The sequence below is a fragment of the Anas platyrhynchos genome, chromosome 1 (assembly GCF_047663525.1).
Source record: "Anas platyrhynchos isolate ZD024472 breed Pekin duck chromosome 1, IASCAAS_PekinDuck_T2T, whole genome shotgun sequence".
Classification (NCBI taxonomy): Eukaryota; Metazoa; Chordata; class Aves; order Anseriformes; family Anatidae; genus Anas; species Anas platyrhynchos.
Window position 1 is genome coordinate 110,073,777 of NC_092587.1, and position 17,589 is coordinate 110,091,365.

The 17,589-nt window shown below is 39.4% G+C and overlaps 1 protein-coding gene across 2 annotated transcripts in view; it reads right to left on the reverse strand.

Annotated features, from left to right (window-relative positions):
* Positions 1-212: 212 nt before the first annotated feature.
* The window catches only part of SCAF4 (SR-related CTD associated factor 4), a 44,911-nt gene continuing 27,534 nt past the window's right edge, over positions 213-17,589 (reverse strand). For both annotated transcript variants that reach the window (XM_027449204.3, XM_072026361.1), the window contains 7 exons: positions 17,124-17,237; positions 16,251-16,407; positions 14,634-14,788; positions 9,468-9,630; positions 9,252-9,332; positions 8,963-9,151; positions 213-1,205 (listed from right to left, as the gene is read on the reverse strand). In XM_027449204.3, coding sequence (XP_027305005.2) covers positions 364-1,205; positions 8,963-9,151; positions 9,252-9,332; positions 9,468-9,630; positions 14,634-14,788; positions 16,251-16,407; positions 17,124-17,237 — 1,701 coding nt within the window. In that variant the 3' untranslated portion in view covers positions 213-363. The remainder of the gene's footprint in view (positions 1,206-8,962; positions 9,152-9,251; positions 9,333-9,467; positions 9,631-14,633; positions 14,789-16,250; positions 16,408-17,123; positions 17,238-17,589) is intronic.

The following is a 17,589-nucleotide window of genomic DNA, read 5'->3' on the forward strand; positions in this document are numbered from 1 at the left end:
TTAAAGTTTGTTACGAAAATAGAGTTTATTAAAAACACATCCCTATTGTTTTGAGGAGCTTTCACCGTTACCTTTTCTTAAATTAAAAAAAAAATAGAAAGCACTTCTACTTCTGATTTGTAAACTTTTTAAAGTCAAAACTTTAAAAAAGTTACAGCAAAAATGGGTAATATTTTAATCATATCTTCAGTATTTTTGTGTTATGTTGTGGCTATTTTAAATAGAAGGGAAGCAATCAAATTGCTTACAATTCCCCACCAACTACCGAGGGGCTGTGATATAAGCAGAAGCAAATATAATACAGCAGACTGTACAACTCTAAAGCTCTACACTCCCACAAAGGTCACCGACAAATTCCAGTCTCTAGCGAGGAGCCTCGGCAACTGAGCCCATATCCTTTTCGGCTTGTTCCACGGATGAGGTAGCCTCGGATGTTAACGCGTCGTCAGGTTTTACACCTGAAGGTTCAGACTCTCCTTTGGGAAGTTCTGAAACAATGTCTGCGTCCTCCATTTTGCCACTATGGGACTCGTGGTTTTTGTCGCCGTCTGCCCTGTCTGTCATCTCGCCTTTCTCCTTGCCTCGGTTCTCCTCCTTGTCTCTGCGGGACTCCCTGTCTCTAGAATCTCTCTCTCTGTCTCGGTGTCCGCTGGACCGCCTATTTCTGTCCTCCAAGTCTCTGTGCCTATCGCGCTCGGGGCTTCTTCTTCCCCACTCTCTCCGCTCCCGATTACCGAGGCGCTCGTGGTCTCTGTCGTCGTTGCGGTTGCTGTAGCGCTCGCGATCGTTCTCTACCCGATTCCCAAAAGATCTCCTTCCAAACCTCTCCTGGTCTCTGTTGGGAGTGAACGTCTGCCTGTCGTTCCTGAACTGCCTCCCGTCTCGATTATCCTCGGGCCCGCCCGGCCCTCCGCTGCCCGGCATCCCCCCGGGCCTGACGAAGTGGCCCGGCGGAGGGAAGGGGGTTTTCATCCCGTGGGGAGGAGGCATCCCGAAGCCCCCCGGCCCTGGCGGGGGCCCTCTGTGCATCATGTGGGGCGGCATGTGGCGCGGCGGCATCAGGGGGAAGCGCTGCATGGGCGGCGGAGGCATCCCCGGTGGGCGCTGGAGCGGGATCAAACCCGGCCGCGCGCCCAGGAGGCCGGTGGATGGAGTCTGCAGCCCAACAACGGGGGCGGGCGGCGGTGGAGCGACGCCTTGGGTGCCTGGAAGAGAGGAACAGACACACGAGTTAGAAGAAGAGCGGGGGGGAACAGCGCTTTCATCCGTTCAACATGGTCAAAAAAGTTCTCAAGAAACGAGGAACACAAAAGTTGTGTGTGGGGAGGGCAGCAGGCAAAGCGTGTTGGGCTGGTTTGCATACTGTAAAGAGCACGCTGTCTAAACCAGAAATTTCTTTTGTGCTATGAATAATTACTGCTGGAACGGGTAGTAACTATCCACCTATCCTTGGGGCCTCCCACTGTGAAGAAGCCATCGCTGCTCTGCAGGTCAGAGCTCTTCCTCACTGCCAGCCCAGCGCTCGTGTTGGCTGCCGACCCAACACCTTCCCAATAGGTTCCTAAATACAGGCGCACCATCTCCGTTTGCTATCTTTGAAACTTCTCTATCTTAAACACCGTCTAAGTAATCTCTGGCTAAAATGTCTGAAATTTGAAGTGGGCCATCAACAAGCTCTCCGAGGCGCAGAAGAGGCAGCAGGTACCAGCGAGCGATGAAAGCAGAGCTCCGGCCAGCACAGGGCTGAGGAAGGAGCAGGAAATGGCACAGCAAAATTTACCAGTCCAGAGAAAATGCATAAAACAAACTAAGGTTAGTTTTAGTAGAGTGTACCTTGCAATGTAAAACTAAAAAGAAATGCAACAGGTAATTTCTGGATTATTTGTTTTTAAATACAATTTTGTATCTGTTGTAGTGCATATCCAATGCCAACTATTTTCCACTCTTGCTCCTGGCGTACCGGAGTCTTGGCTTTAGCATGGTCTTCATAAGAGGAAACCCAGGAGCTCCCCAAACATGCCACTTTCAGGAAGCTCAGCCCAAAGCCTGCTGACATCAGCACAAGGAGCCATGACTGAAAACAGGAGTGCTGAGCTCCAGCTGAGTACTTCACACCTCTGTGTGTGCCGGCTCCTCGCGCGTGGCTCCAAAACTTTGTTTAAATAAGTAACGCTGTTGCCTCATGTCCTCTGTGGTTTTTACACCGGATCTACCAGGTCTGGGCCCTTCTGCTCACTAGCATTTTACCTGAAAATAAGCTTCGTGTATCTAAGAAACCATAGCTATATATACCAGATATATACACATACATACACATATACATATTTAAAGCAAACTCCAACATTAAAGAGGTCATTAACAGTTGCCAGACTGAGGAAAAATCTCTCCTGCTCCATCTTGCTTTCCTTTTTAAAATATGTTAAGACTATCCTGTTTTGTTTGCATGTCTTAATAAAAATGAAGTTAAGAACGCAGGTTGCATGAAGGTTTTTAACTCCTGCCCTTGGGTAGAACTACGATGTCCAATAGGTATGTAAGGTAATATTGAAATTAAATGCCCAGCAGTGTCACACCAAAAACTGCACTTGGAGAGCAATCAGAGAATCATTAGGGTTGGAAGAAACCTCCAAGACCACCTGGTCCAACCATCCCCCTTCCACCAGTGTCACCCACTAAATCATGTCCCTAAGCACCAGACCAGCCTTTCCTTGAAATGGAGCGGCCGTGCCACTTTGCAGATCCCCCATGCCCCAACCAGCCACCCCAGCTTCCCTCTTCCCGTAACTAATTTATTTAGCATTTCTATCCCAGCTACGAGCAAGCCTTCTGAAGAGCTACTGCCCAGTCATCACGCTGCTTCTTACCCTAAAAACATCTCTTAACAGAAACCTTTTTATCTCGGTGCTCTTCACACTCAAAGGAAATTATGTTTTGTGATCAGTAAACTCAGGTAGCAAAGATGTGAACATTCATTCCTCCAGTCCACGGTATCATCTTACCTTCCCCTCCAAGCAGTCACTTTAAGACACGGCTTGATATATCTTACTCTTTGAAAGAAATGATCCATCAGCAACAGCTTGTTTTGTTGTTTGTTTTTTTTTTTGAGGGTTTTTGTTTCTAAAATGAGCAGCCCTCCCCCCTCGTGTTCATAATCAGGCTGTAAGTCACCTCGCTTCAACTCCTCCCATGATTTACTACTACAGAGCTGGCAAGAGAAGCATATAGCCTGTGACACCCAGAGACTTTATTTTGCTGAATTTTTAGGTTTGAGGATATTTTAAAGTCAATTCATCCACGGAATTTAAAAAATAAGGCAGAAAGGAGTAACTGAGACCTAATGAGCTGAAGAGGATAAGCATATGTTTTCACTCTCTAGCGGCAGAGTAGGTGAGGTTTATGACAGCATCGATGTGAGACAAGTGATAAAAGTTTGTTTAATTAAACAAATATCAGTCATTTAATTTCTTAGTTGTACTTCTACATAAAATTATGCATGGAAGCAGCATAATGCTATCTGGAAAGCCATTCTCTTTCAATCTGGTTTGCATCATTAAGGCAGCTGAACACTTTTTGTTTTGAGTAAGCCCCCCAGATTCTCAGGCTGGAGTACAACGTAGAAAGTACTACTAGTGTCCCTACTGTGCTAACAAATTAGGCACTAATTAAAAATTTACTCCAAAAGACTTTTCCAGAAATACATCCAAATTTACTGAACATGGTCAGTAAAATTAGTGGTACAGATCATGTGCAGCACCTGGGAATATTTAAAGCTCTTTGTTGCTCTCTGTAGGGAAAAACAGCATGCAAAATGTAAATAGCTTGCTAAACTAAAAAGAAATAGCACAGCTCTTAGAGAAGCAATTAAGTGATTTAATGACCATCTCATACCTGTGCAAATGAGCGATGGAATTTATCTGCCCCGGCCTGTATTTCATTACCTTGTTCAGAATTTTAGGCTTTTTGTAGCTAACCTTGGCACCTTGCTTATGGGTATGAATCTTCAGCCAGCCCTCTCACCAGCTGCTTATTCCGCACAAGCTGGCTAAGCCATGGCTTTTTATTACAAGACCTGGCTTTTACTGCTGGTGACATAAAATCCTCAGAGCTTATACCTAGTATGTTAATTCTGTTTAAACGTGTAAAAACAGACAGCTTTCACAGCTTCTTGTTACTTGTGACTTTTACCAGTGATGCGTAACAGAAGATCCTCAGAACTTGCCAAGAGTTTAGTATGAAGAACTCACACCAGAATGACCCCATCACCAACCACCTGAGTGTTTCCAGAGATGTAAGAACAATTACACAGCATCAGGTTTCGTGCTTTCTCTTTACTCATAAAGCATAGCCCGAAATGCTACAGCTGTCCTGAAGAAGTGTCTTCTATCCAGAGAGATCCCAGTAGCTGTCTTTAACCATTTTGATAAACTACGTAAAAAGCCAGATTTCCATGCCACTGTAATCCAGTTTCTGACCATCTTCTCTTCTGGCTTGACAAAGCCCATGTTGCTTTTGTGATAATTATCAGTGTTAAAAATGCTAACGCAAGACAGAAGTGCAATGCTTGACTTCTTTGGTTTTGAACTGAACTCTGCTCAGTAAGTGGTAACAGTGTCTTATAATTGTTCAATTACTGCTCTGTTGTGTTGTTAAAAGAAAGCAGGTGGAGGTGTTTTCTGTATCTAACATACTAATCCTACTTCAAATATACCTCCTTCTGCAAATGGGACAGAAGTACATATGAGAACACAAAGTCAAAAGCCTGGGGATCTAGCAAAACAACAAAATGAGAGGTTTGCACAATGACACTGATGCTCACGTGCTGCAGCATTCAACATGTCACACTGGATTCTCCAGTAGGGAATTCTGCATGTTTAAACTAAATCATTAAATACTATCAGGAAATTCTTGGAAAAGGTAACAAACACAATGTTAAGTCGTGTCTTTTTCTGGTGTTTCATAAGGAATCCTTCAGAACATGTCAAGAATGTAAAGAAGCCTAAGCTTTAAGAGCCTAAATACCAATTCACAGTTTAAGTAACTTGCCTTAAGTACCAATAGTTTTCACCGTCGTCAACGCCCACCACTGAAGCCAGTAGGAACTTGCTCCTATTCACGTAAGATGCTTCAACAAGGATGCAAGAGTCAAACTTGCGTGTGGATAGTGTTGGTTGCTGATATTTGATTTCTAAAATTCCTTCTTTATACAACATGAATTGATCCAGGTCAAGGGATTCATCAAGGCAAAACTGAATTCCATGAATGGTGCTTGAGAATTCACATTCCCTTACCTCTGAATTCCCATTCAGTATTATGAAAGCAACATTCATATATATGGAATTAGCAAATGTGCAGTGTTATGCTTTTCAAATGAGCTATCGTAAGTCAGAAATGTATTAGGTTAGTCACGGTTCATATCCTGTATTAACAGAAGCTCCTTCTCCAATTTTCCCCATACGCAGTTTATAATAGTTTAATACTCAGATGAGCTCAGAAAATTGTACACTGTCTTTTATAATTTAATACATATTACAAGAAGACCATGTAGCTACTGAAGAGCAATCCAGCAAGGGAGCAAAGAAGAGTAATTCAGCATGCATTAACAGGAAATGAATACCAAGCTCATTGAGAACTATGGTATATTATTCTTTGATAGTATGTAATTATCATTGTAGAAATTTTGGTGAAAAGAGCATTAGACCAGAACCTACAAACTGCAATGTGGTGTGTTTAATCAAGATAATAGACCACAGAATCTGAATATTTGAAACACAGCATCTGCAACAGAAATTTATTACTGGTCCAAATTACAGCATTTGCTCAACACTAAGAACAAGCTGGTGAATCAAAAATGATTTAAAAGGCTGTCACTTTCTGCAGTATGTACACATAAAAGGAGTCTAAAGTATCTGCTGAGCAGAAGATTTAAAAATGACATGAGCACACACTCACAAAAACGGTTACAATCTGGATAGTCTTGTCCAAATTAAGAACAAGAAGCTGTAACAACAGTGAATATGACCAAGGATACAACTAAGGCAAAAGAACCTGAAGGTGGTTTTTAGAAATAAGCACAAAAAAAATTAGACGTAATGTCCACAAGAGATCACTTCTCTGAAGCACAAACACGTCTTTGTTGGAAGTGATGAAAGAATTACATTGGAGGAACGAATGAAATTAGTGGAGGTGAAACAATGTAGAACATATGAAATCTTACAATCATCAAGTTAGAATTACTTTGTAACATGTCTTCCACATAAAAACTGAACAGATAAGCTTAATTTTGAAATTACAAAGATTAGAAAAGAGCTCCTCTGTTTGTACAGATTACATAAGGTATTCTCAAGCAAGATTATTAAATTTGGCTTTTTCAGAGTCTCTTCAAAGCAATCTTCATTCCTTGCCTTCAGCTTGCTGCAGTAAGTTCTTCTATCCTGCCCAATTACCCGAAGAACGTTTCTTCATTCTTCTTGTTAAACTACTCAAGCCCCTTCATCCCTACTTCCCCAAGCAGAGTCCTCATGCCATACTTCACGATGCTGTCACACAAATCTTTCTTCCACCTTCTTACCTCAGCTTGGACAGCCCCATCATGGGCACATTAAGGAGCAGTTTAAGAGGACTTTGTGAGAAACTTGTCACACCATCAGTCATATACTGAAATGGCTAAACCATGTACTTGTAAACACAAGTTCATTTCAGCTGAAACATTTGATTTCCCTCACCTGTACCTGCCCATGGCTAACTGAGGGTGATGCCGCAGCTATTCACTTACTTTGTCCAGTTCATTCACCTCTGACCTGTACAAGACTGTGCACTAAGGCTACATTTAAACTGTCATGGCTGCAACTCCTTCTGGGCTCCAGGACATGGGATGCAGACACAGACTGCATCTCCCATCCGCACAGGTGGTGAAACCCTGGCACACTCCATTTCCCACACTTAGATTTCCCCAGGAGTGAGACCCGACGCACAGAATGAGAAGGGAGGAATGACGATGCAGCCTGGCCAGCTCCCAAATGCAGATGGTGGGGAGGTTAAGACTTCAAGGGACACTGCTTTGCAATCTAGATCAGCGTGCATGGTGGTAAACGTCACCTCTGTCATGTTTTAATTCCCATTTAAGGAGAGACCACATCTTAACTCTCGCATGCAGAGTTAAGCTCAATTGTTGAGTGAATCAAGGTGGTTTTAGAAAAAGTGTTTCATTTGTGTTAACTTACTGAAAAGCCTTGCAAGAAAAGAGACTGATAATAATCTTTTACTTTTAATCATATAAAATAATATGATCTGTTTTTTCCAGTTTTCTTGTATCATACACCTTGTGGTGAATAGTTCCCCTTAACTCTGAGATGTCAGGATGGAAGGATTTTACCCAAATCCCTGATTTAGTATTTTCTTGAAATAAGACAAATAAATGCATTTTATGTTGATGAGTAAACACACAGATCTCTTCGCTATTCAAGTCTACGTTGTCAGCTCACATTAAGACAGACTTGCAATCCCATAAAATGAAAAAATTCTCCTATCTGCTTGTTGATGAGACTGAACATTGAGAGCAGCCATTCTGACCCCATGGGCAGCTTTATCCTCTAACTACTTGGTAAACAAACCAGTAAAAGTAAAGGTAGATTCTCAATTTTCAGATCTAGCAAATTCAGCTTCCTTGAGTTTGTAAAAAAGCTGCTGTCTGAATAGCTAACGTGAGTATTTCATTTATGTCACTCCCATCTTCATTTTATAAAATCTTTCTTCTGTGTATAGCAATACATGCAGCAAACTGCAGAGTAACTTAATAGATTTCAAAAGCTTGGAATAAAATGTTAGTTATGCCATACAAGACAAGGTACTATGAAATTCCAAGACATCTGGTTAATACTGTATTACAAGTACTAAAAATGCCATTCAGTCATTAAGACAAGAATGTCTGAAATATATGGTCCAATAATCCTTATCGCTACTAAATTCTCTCAACCTATGGTGTCACCACAGGATTATATTTATTTATTTAAAACTTTTCTCTGCTTGTTAAATATCCAAGATACTCTAAAACGATTAGGTGCTGGTCTTGGATGTCTGCTTTGATAGATTTTAAGACTGATTTTCAGAGGCAATTTGTTTTTTAAAAAAATCCCTTTAAAAGGGATTTTGTTTTTCTAACATTAAGCAACCAAAAATCAGTAGTCAACAACTGAAAAATGGAGGCATCAAATCCAACAGCACAGTTCAGCTCTCAGGGAGACAAATCCTTCTTTGTTTTGCAGTATACAATGAACATTGCTGGACAGAAACACACTTAAAAGTATGTTTTCCATTTGCTTGTCAGGCTCTCTTTCAGAGGTGTGAAATACCATAAATATAAATCTCAGTTGGAAACGTCTTTTGAGTGTATTCTTGACACTGACGCATGAAAGGATGCATTTGTAAGGTAGCATATAGGTAAAAAAGGTTTCAGAACCTGTAATACCGCAGGACTAAGTAATAGCTTTTTTAAAAACCATTTTATTAAGATAATTCATTCGATACATAAAAAAGTATACTGTATTTTCATAGATTAAAAAAAAATACACTAAAATAAATACTGTTCCTCTGTAAGATGTATTTACAGAAACCTCTATACACGTAATAGTTGAGGAGTGTAAAACAGTTCATATGCCATACAGATGTTTTGTTGTAAACTACTTTTCTATATTGTATAAGACTCAATTTATTAAAGCAGACAGCATGTCATTCTGTCCTGAATTTGTAACTTAAATGTTACGGCTTTTTTGTTTCTTCAGAAAACAAATCTTGAATAATAGAAGTTCTACTGCTTCTTCCATGCAAAATCAAGCCTCCAAAATTATTTGAAGGCCAAAAAGAAGGACAGATTTTTTTTTTTAATAGAAAAATATGTTTTACTTTCCCACAAACTAAGTCAGCAGCAAAATCAAAATTTGAAGAATATATACAAAAGTGAACTTACCAAGAAGCGGAATAGCTTGGGTGACAGGAGCAGGTACATTAGTAGGTGCTACGGGAGGTGGAACAGTCCCATACATTTTGGAACTATCACTAGTTTCAGCATTTCCTCTGGATCCAGAAACCACTGTTGGGATGGGATTTCCTACAGATGCATCTTTTGTAGTGTCTTCATTGACTCCAGCTGCTGTAGCTAAGGAACAAGGCATTGGCATATTAAAAAAATACATCAGCTTCTCTGCTTGCATGACACTGTCCTTCCACTGCCGCTTGCTAAAGATTTAAACACTTACAGTTTGGGATGTTTACTGCTGGAGTGTGAGGAACAGATACTGGAGGAGTTATAGGTGGTGGTGGTCCAGGAGGAAGGAAGCCTATAAAAGAAAGTACATACTAACAGTGAGCATCACTTTACCAACATGTCGTGTTGTTTATATGGCAGATGCTGTTAACTTGCTACGTGGTTAAAAATGGACTTTATTACTTGGTAAATATATAGATATATATACCTGGAGGTAAATGCATTGGGTTAAAACCAGGTCGTAAAAATGGAGGTGGTGGTGGTGGCGGCACTCCAGGAGCAAATCCAGGAGGCGGGATTCCTAAAGGTGCTGTAAAAGCAGGAGGTTGGAGCGCGCCAACCACAGGAGGACCTGATGGATGCGGTGGAACCTAAGGGAAAAACGAGAAAAAGCACGTTACCTCAAGACTGAATCAATTATTTGCTGTTCAGATACGGACTACTTTTCTCTGTATTCAGTTCATTAAAACAAAACAATTTAAACTACCTTAAATTGCTTCACAACAAGGTGATATAATTAGCAGTCAAAGCATTCTTGCAACTTAAAATGTCAACATTGATCTTGTTTGCCTCTGTTCTTGAAGAAAAAATGATTCTCTGTGGTAAACTGTTATCAACGCATGATGGTAATTCATCTAAATATACCCCTTACACAGTAGCTAGAATTCATTTCAGCATTCGGTATGATGCCCTATTACACTACAAATCTGAAGCAATTAAAAGCTTTCTTTTTTCTCCTGAGTTTGTATGTTAGTGTGGTTTGTTTCAAAGCAATCGAAACAAAAAAAAAAAAAAAGCTTAATCAAAATGTTTTGCATTTAAAATTTGTTTACTAAAGTGAAGGAGAGCTGTGTAGTCAAGTGACCATAACTCACTCATCTGCATGACCATCAAACCTTCAGACCCCTCATATCTTTTTTTCTTTTTGAATTGTTATTTCTGAAGTAAAGAAGGAAAAGCCTTTCCTATCTTATCCCCAGAACCGAAAGAAATGAACTAAGCAAAATGTTCTCCTTAAACCTGCAGATGTTTAAAGCTGCCAGGCACCTGATATCACTTCAGATTTCTGTTTCAGCTTCTCTACCAATGGCTAGTGAGCTGAGGCATGTTACAGCTTGTACCATTAGTATTTCAAAATCAATTAAATATAAGAAATAGGTTCAAATTCCTTGATTATTAGGCTTTAATATAGGACTGCATCTTTTAATTTTAAATTATTTATTTATCTTTGGTTTATGACAACATGTTGATTAAACCCTGGCCTGAAGTTAAACTAAATTAACAGGATCTGAGACACTACTGGGCGTGAAAGGAGAAACTGCCGGTCAGGTAACAATGTGAGAAGCTGACAGAAGTTACAGGTGGCACCATGAGAGACGGCTGGTTGGATTCTGCGTGTGGTTTAGGGAGTGTTATGTGAACAGCCGCCAAACCTCCAGATAACCAGACAGGAGCACTGGGGATCTTCTGAGGACTAGGACCTCGCAAGGCCAACTTTGAAGAGTTAAGCATAACCCAGGAATACTGTGTGTGGCTGAGATTACCTAGGTGAACATTAACTTTGAGTAATCCTAGAGCTGTTTCCATTAAATCCCAGCTAAAGCTTTAGAAAAAGTGCTCTGAAAACAGTAACCTAATAGTCCTGGTAGGTCCTTTTGTTTGCAGACACTCCTGCAAAGAAAAACAACTTGAAGGAAGTTAGACAAAGATATAACTGTTGACTGCACAAATGTTCTGTGAAACTAGTTTGTACGCAGTGTGTGCGATCAAGCAAGGGTATCAAGAAGGTAAGAGGTCTAAAACTGGGGGAACTTCTGAAGTGTTGGCAGCCCTGGGGTAGTTAAAAGCTGAGAAAACCATGTATGAAGCATGTATATGCAGTGGCTTCAGAAGGGATGAGGAATAGTAAAACATTGTGCTTTAACAAGAATAGAAGTAACAAAGGAAGGTGACAGATACATAGTAGAGGATGTTCATATCTAATTAACAGTGCATAACTGCTTTACTTTTTTCCCCAACAAAATTAACCCTCTAACACATGATTGTAAGCAACAAGGTAAAACCTTTCCTTTAAACAAAAAAGTGTGCAGTAAAAATTCATGCAAAAATGTCATAAAATCTAATTTAAGATACAGTTAATGGCTAATAAATGCTGACAGATAACAAAGAAACAGAGAAGCAGTGAACAGTTTCACAACAATAGCTGGTGGACTGAAAAAAAAACAAAGTAACAGTAACATCATTCTATGATTCTCAGATTGAGAATTGAAGGAGTATCATTGGCCCAGTGACCTGAAGTAGCACAGTCTACATCCATGCTCCAAGACAACTAAATACATATTTAAGAGCACCTGAAGTCTCCATTGGAAAGGCTGGAAAGGAGCCTGCTGGTTTCAGTATGAAGAGCATAGGATGGACACTGGATCAATGCACAGCTGCTATATCCAGTTATACGAAGGAGCATAAGGGGTTTGGTAATATATCAGGAAATTCAGGAGATACACACATCTCAGACAGAGTGGTCTGAATCTATAGGCGAGAAGGGCTCACTGCAGTGGCACAACACAACAACAATATTCCACCTGTCTTGCCAACAACTCAGGGCCGTGCAGCTGAAAACAATGCCGTGCATGCCATCAGGCCAAAGAACCAGACTTACCTATGAGGGCTGTCACTGGTAAAGGGACATTATCCATTTTAACCACCTTACTACTGGGTAGATTAATGGGTCCCAGTGGTACCGGCTATGACAGGAGGCCAGGCTGCAGGCAGTTACACCCCTGATAGGCAATATTAAGCAGAGCAGGCCTCCTGTGTGTGCAGCCCACGCACTGTAGGCCTGTTTGGGCTCTACCAGAGACAGGAACGATGCAGATCCTTCTGATCCTAACCTTTCAGTGGGACAATGTCAGGACTGCAGGCAGATCACAGAGGTTACAGACAGTGCCCTAAGTGATGGCCGGATTTGTCAGGTGGTTGGCGGGGTGCTTTGTAAACAGCAGCTACGCTTCCCAGTCTGAAGGAAACATCTTACAGGGAAAAGGACCTTGCAAAGTCAGTAACGCCTAAGTAACCATACCCAGGAATAGCATGTAAGAGCCATGTTATTTAGGTAAAGGTATCAAACAGCAGATCTGGTTATGGATGCTGCATAGCTGGGGTCTACGTGGGAAAACTCATTAGGCTACAGTTGTTTACTTGTGAGGATGCTGGAATGGAGAAAGAGAAGAACAACCATAACAAAAAGAGGGTAAAGAAGCGAGAAAACGGAGAGTAAGGTACGGGAATGATGCAGTCAGAGTTGTTTGGGTGTATCTGTCAGGCAGCCCTATGCCTGATCATCCCAGCCCAATGCAAGACAATGCATGTGATATGCACCTCTGACCAGATAAGCAGGTTTGGTACATTATCACATGTATCAAACATATCACACGTACCAAACCTGCTTATCTGGTCAGAGGAAGCAGGGTGGACAGGGTGTTTTCCCTGCCTGAAAGGCGAGCAGATGGACAGGCTGTGTGCCCTGGTATCCCTGTACTGATGCCCGTTTCCAGGCTGGACAGAATCAGCACCTACCCAGCTCCTGTAACAGCCTCCCCACACCTTACAGTCCTGAAGACGTTACTTTTACCACTAGCACCATTACCATCATTGCAGCTGAACTTAATTTGCAAGTTTTAAGAACTATTTACAAATTAATAAACTGTTTCAGTTTTATGACACCCCAGAGAAGACAGAAGAACTGATCAAGTATAACACAGCCTAAAAAAAGTTCACGGCAAAACCAGAGATATAGGCCAACCATGATAAACCAGAGATAAAGGCCAGTTCTCTGATCCTGGCCTGAACTTGTACAAGTGCAAGTGTCTTTGCCATGGTAAAAAAAAAAAACAAAAAAAAACAAAAAAAAAACCACTGAAGTTGGCGAGGCTGAGGCAAACTATCACCACATTCATATTCTGAAACTGGTTGATTTTTTTCTTTACACTTTCTTTTCCAGCATGAATTTAAAGGAAAATAAAAGTGCTAATATTTGATAGTTAATTCTAATTAAAGCTAATTACAGCTAACTGCTATTAAAGCTCTCTGAAATTTGAGATTTGACTCAAACGTTCATTTCCTTAAAATGCCTTGGAGCATTTCATGAATTCTGTGTCAAAATAACACTGAATTCAACTTACTATGTTCTCAAATCAAGTAACTGTTAAATTGTGTGTCTTCAAATAATGTGAATTCTTGGTCTTTACTGACTGTCCGCCGTACTGCAATTCAAAATTTTTCACAAATATTTAAAATAGCTTTATTTAAACTTCCTCCCCCATGGAGGATGTATGCTACTATCTAAATAGTGACAAGAAAGAAACTATTTTAAAACTCGTAAGACTCTTATCAACAAATAAAGCTAAAAGAAATAGACTGTAAAACACTAAAGGGAATAATTCTTGTCACACACTACTTAAACTAATGGTAAAATTTCAGTCAGTGTTGTTTTAACAAACACACAACATCAATGTTGCCTAAAGAACCATTATAATAACAGAAGGCAGAAATTTTTCAAACGCAATTCCCAAAGGCTGTTCAAAGACAGCATACAAATATGAATCAAGATGAAAGCGCTATGCTGTTTCAGAAAGTCTATAGTTTTCCTTACTACTGGTTTAAATAAGCTAATTAGGAAATCACAGAAAAATAATACATGCATTCATAAAAATGAGAGAGTGCAATTAATCTCATTGATAAAAATACTCTACTGTAATAATTTATTCAGACTGAAACGTGCAGATTGAAATTCAGGTATTTGAAGTGCAGTCCTACAATAAACATTTCCAACAGTGTAAGAAGCTTATGTGTCTGCCACATTAGCATTAAAGCAGCAGTGAAGTTTTGGAGCATATGTCCATCATTCCTGCTAACTACGTGCTGATTCAATTCCCAGGGCTGTCCTGGTACATGCAAACTACATCCTTTTTCAAGGAACCCAAACCAGATACTCTGCTCCTGCTGGGCACAAAAAAAACATTAGGGTTTGGATCGTGTTAAGTTTTTCAAGCCTTCCATTGCCACTGCAACTTAGCAGAAAAGGAAGAGTCTATTTGACTGCATTGCTCCTCTAGGTAAAGAAGATTAAGTAGTGGATTTCTGGTGCATATTGGATCTAGTTATTTAAAAGTTATCTACATAAGATGTCAGCACAGCTAGCCTGCTAACAAGAGCACATTTAAGCGGGGACAACAACACAACAAAAGTGCACAAGATCAACTACTTATTCACTGTATTTTCTCCCTTCTATTTAATTTATGTATTGCCATAGTAAATAATTATCAAAATTAAGTTTTTGTTCAGATATCCAGAGAAAGCGCGAAGCAACTCTCACCTGTGGAGGAGGTACTGTAATTGGTGCAGGCATGGGAACGGGAATTGGAACAGGTAAAGCTTTAGGTATAGGTGACACTGGTTCATTATGTGTAGCTTCTGCACCTCCATTTTGAGCTACTTCATTTTCAGACTTCTTGGGAATCCCCTTCCACTCTGCAAATAAGTTATATATGAATCAGTTCAGAAGAAGTGGACAAGTAGTCAAGCCATTTAAAAAACGTGTACTATGTGATGTTTACAAGAATGAGATAATTAAAGCATTTTTCCAGATGAGAAGCACGCAGAGCTAAGAAACATTTACATATATTTCTGAGAAAAAAAATCCAATGTCTTTGAACAGTTACAACAAATCACTGACAAATGGCAAGCAGGTTTATTCCTTTCATCAGTCATTTAACAACTCTTTGCACTCAGAGCATTTATACGTCTGGGATTTTGATGTTATTTATAGCAAAAACAGTAAGGCTTTTTTGGGACAATTTCAACAGATTCCATTATTCTATGGCAAGAATAAAGCATTTTTTTAATGATTTGAGAATTCATTTCTGAAAAAAAATGCATTTTCAAGTCTTGAACAAAGGAAAAGGAGAATACAATAATGAACAATTAGAGCAAAATAGGAAAATGAAAACATCAAATACAGCTTAGGTCATTTTAGAAAAAGAAATATGGCCCTATTGTCTGTCAGAACTTCTTGAGAAAAGACAGCTAAAGAGTAAGAAGGGATCAGAGAAGAGGCATTAGTCAGACTTTGATTTAAAAACACTCTACTTATTTATGTCTATTATGATGAAGACATGCTACTATTTATAGAGTAATAACCACCCAATTAGGGCAAGTTAGACAGAGTGACAAAATCCTGAAATAATATTTTGGGAGCGAGACAGAACACCACACAATGGTTGCACTGTTAAAGCCAACACAGTAGTCTAGAGCACCAGTTTGAGGAACCTTAAGCAACTTCATTTTCTTAAGTACTGCATTCATTTCGTATTACTTTTAGAAATCACAACAGCCAGCATGCTAGCAATTGTATATTAATTTGAAGCTGCTGATTTTAAACAGGTGTAATTTTCTTAATACGTTCTTAATACAAAATAGAAGCCTGTTATTTTCACTGCTTTACACACAAAATAACAAGAATTCTAGTTAGGTCAAGAAAAACACAAAGCTAATGGAACTGAAACTGATCTAAGTAGAAAAGTAAAAGGCACTTTTAATGGAAATTGCAAAGTTGCTGTCATCAGCTGCTACACAAATACTCCAAAGGCAGGCTCCTCTGCTAGGGAGACCCCACACAAACCAGTGGACCACCAGGCAGGCTCTGGGACTAGTGAGCACTTGCAACATTGGTTACTATCAATGGCAAATCCCAGTGCAGCTCAGTTTGTCTGCTATACAACTGCAATTTTAGCCCAGGCCAATAATCCAGCTGCACAACCCCTGCCTGTTGAGGACTGTCATTAACTGACAAGGTCTGTCTGATCTACTGATTACACATCCTGCTCTTTGTAGCCATTTCAACGATTCCAGAGTCAGGAAAGTGACACCAAATTCAGTGTATTAATAAAAAGGACAATTTTTAAGAGCATTTAAAGATGTAGCAATACCTTACCTGGACTAAGAGTTTCATTGTCCAGCATTCCTCCTTCACAGAAACTTTCAAGATCTTCAGGTTTCACTTTGTCCCATGGTATGTAAGTAACACCTAATTCTACATCCCAATACTGCTTGTAATCTGGCTTTATTCCCTTATTCAAAGCCCATGCAATCTTGGGGAGAAAAATAAATAAATGCAGTTAGTAATGTTTTGATTTTAATGGTTTTAATAGTCTGTTATCACAAAATAGCATTACCAAAAACAGCTACAAAGCAAACAGAATACTCTAATTGAAACAGCAGGAAAAAACACTATGAAAGTAAGGTTGTTGTTTGTTTTTTTTTTAAGACACAATTAGCTCTTATGTCTTGGATTGTCTCTTGCATGTAATTTGTAAAAGTTTATACAGGCATTTTCTTTAAATGTTCCCCCATCACTATAAATTTTATTTTCCTTCAAAAGACAGTGCCGTTCTCTAATATAGTGTTCTGCAAAATGAAAAAATTCACTAACGAATGCATTTTTCCTTAATTATTAGCACTATTTGTAGGATTATAACTGTGTTTAATTATAGATGGTAAGACAAATAAGCAGCAACAACAAAAAAACAGTTACGGTCCACTGGGATGACTAAAAGGACACCATTTTTGTTGTTCAGATACACAATTACTGTCAGTCTTTCACAGAAACTGATACAAGTTCCTTTAATCGCATGATAGAACAAGAAGAATACTTATCAATAAAAAAAGAGGTTCATTCATATAAATTTATGGAATGTCAAATGCAGACTACATAAAAATTTGAAATATCAGAAAGTCTAGGTTATAAGAAAAAAGATTCTAGTGATTACAGTAATTTTAGTACAGCCTGACATTTTCCAAGAAATACCTTTATAGATTTCTGATTGACTTTGAAGTTGCCTCGGCTCAATTTTTGCAGGGCACGATAAGCATCTTGTCTGTGAACCATTACAATATAGGCACATCCTCTAGGCGGTATCATCTGTTTGTATTTTAAGGAAAAAATAAATAGTTTCTGCTAACAGTAACAAAGCAATGAGCAACATACAAGTATTAAATTACAGTAAGCTAGAACATCAGCAGGTGCTTCAAAGAAGACTATTAAATATGAAAGAGAATGTTAGTTTAAGGGGCTCATATAGCCAGCATCTTCTGAAAATAAAAAATTCTAGTAAATTAAAAGCAACTTCCTATGCAGGAAGGTTTTAACTCTATTAAATGTTATAACATAAGCTCCTGTTGCATATTTAATCCTTAAAATTTTTAAATAGTAGTGTACATGGAAGCATTACAGCACTGGAATCAGTTAATCTGTTGGAAGAAACACGATACAC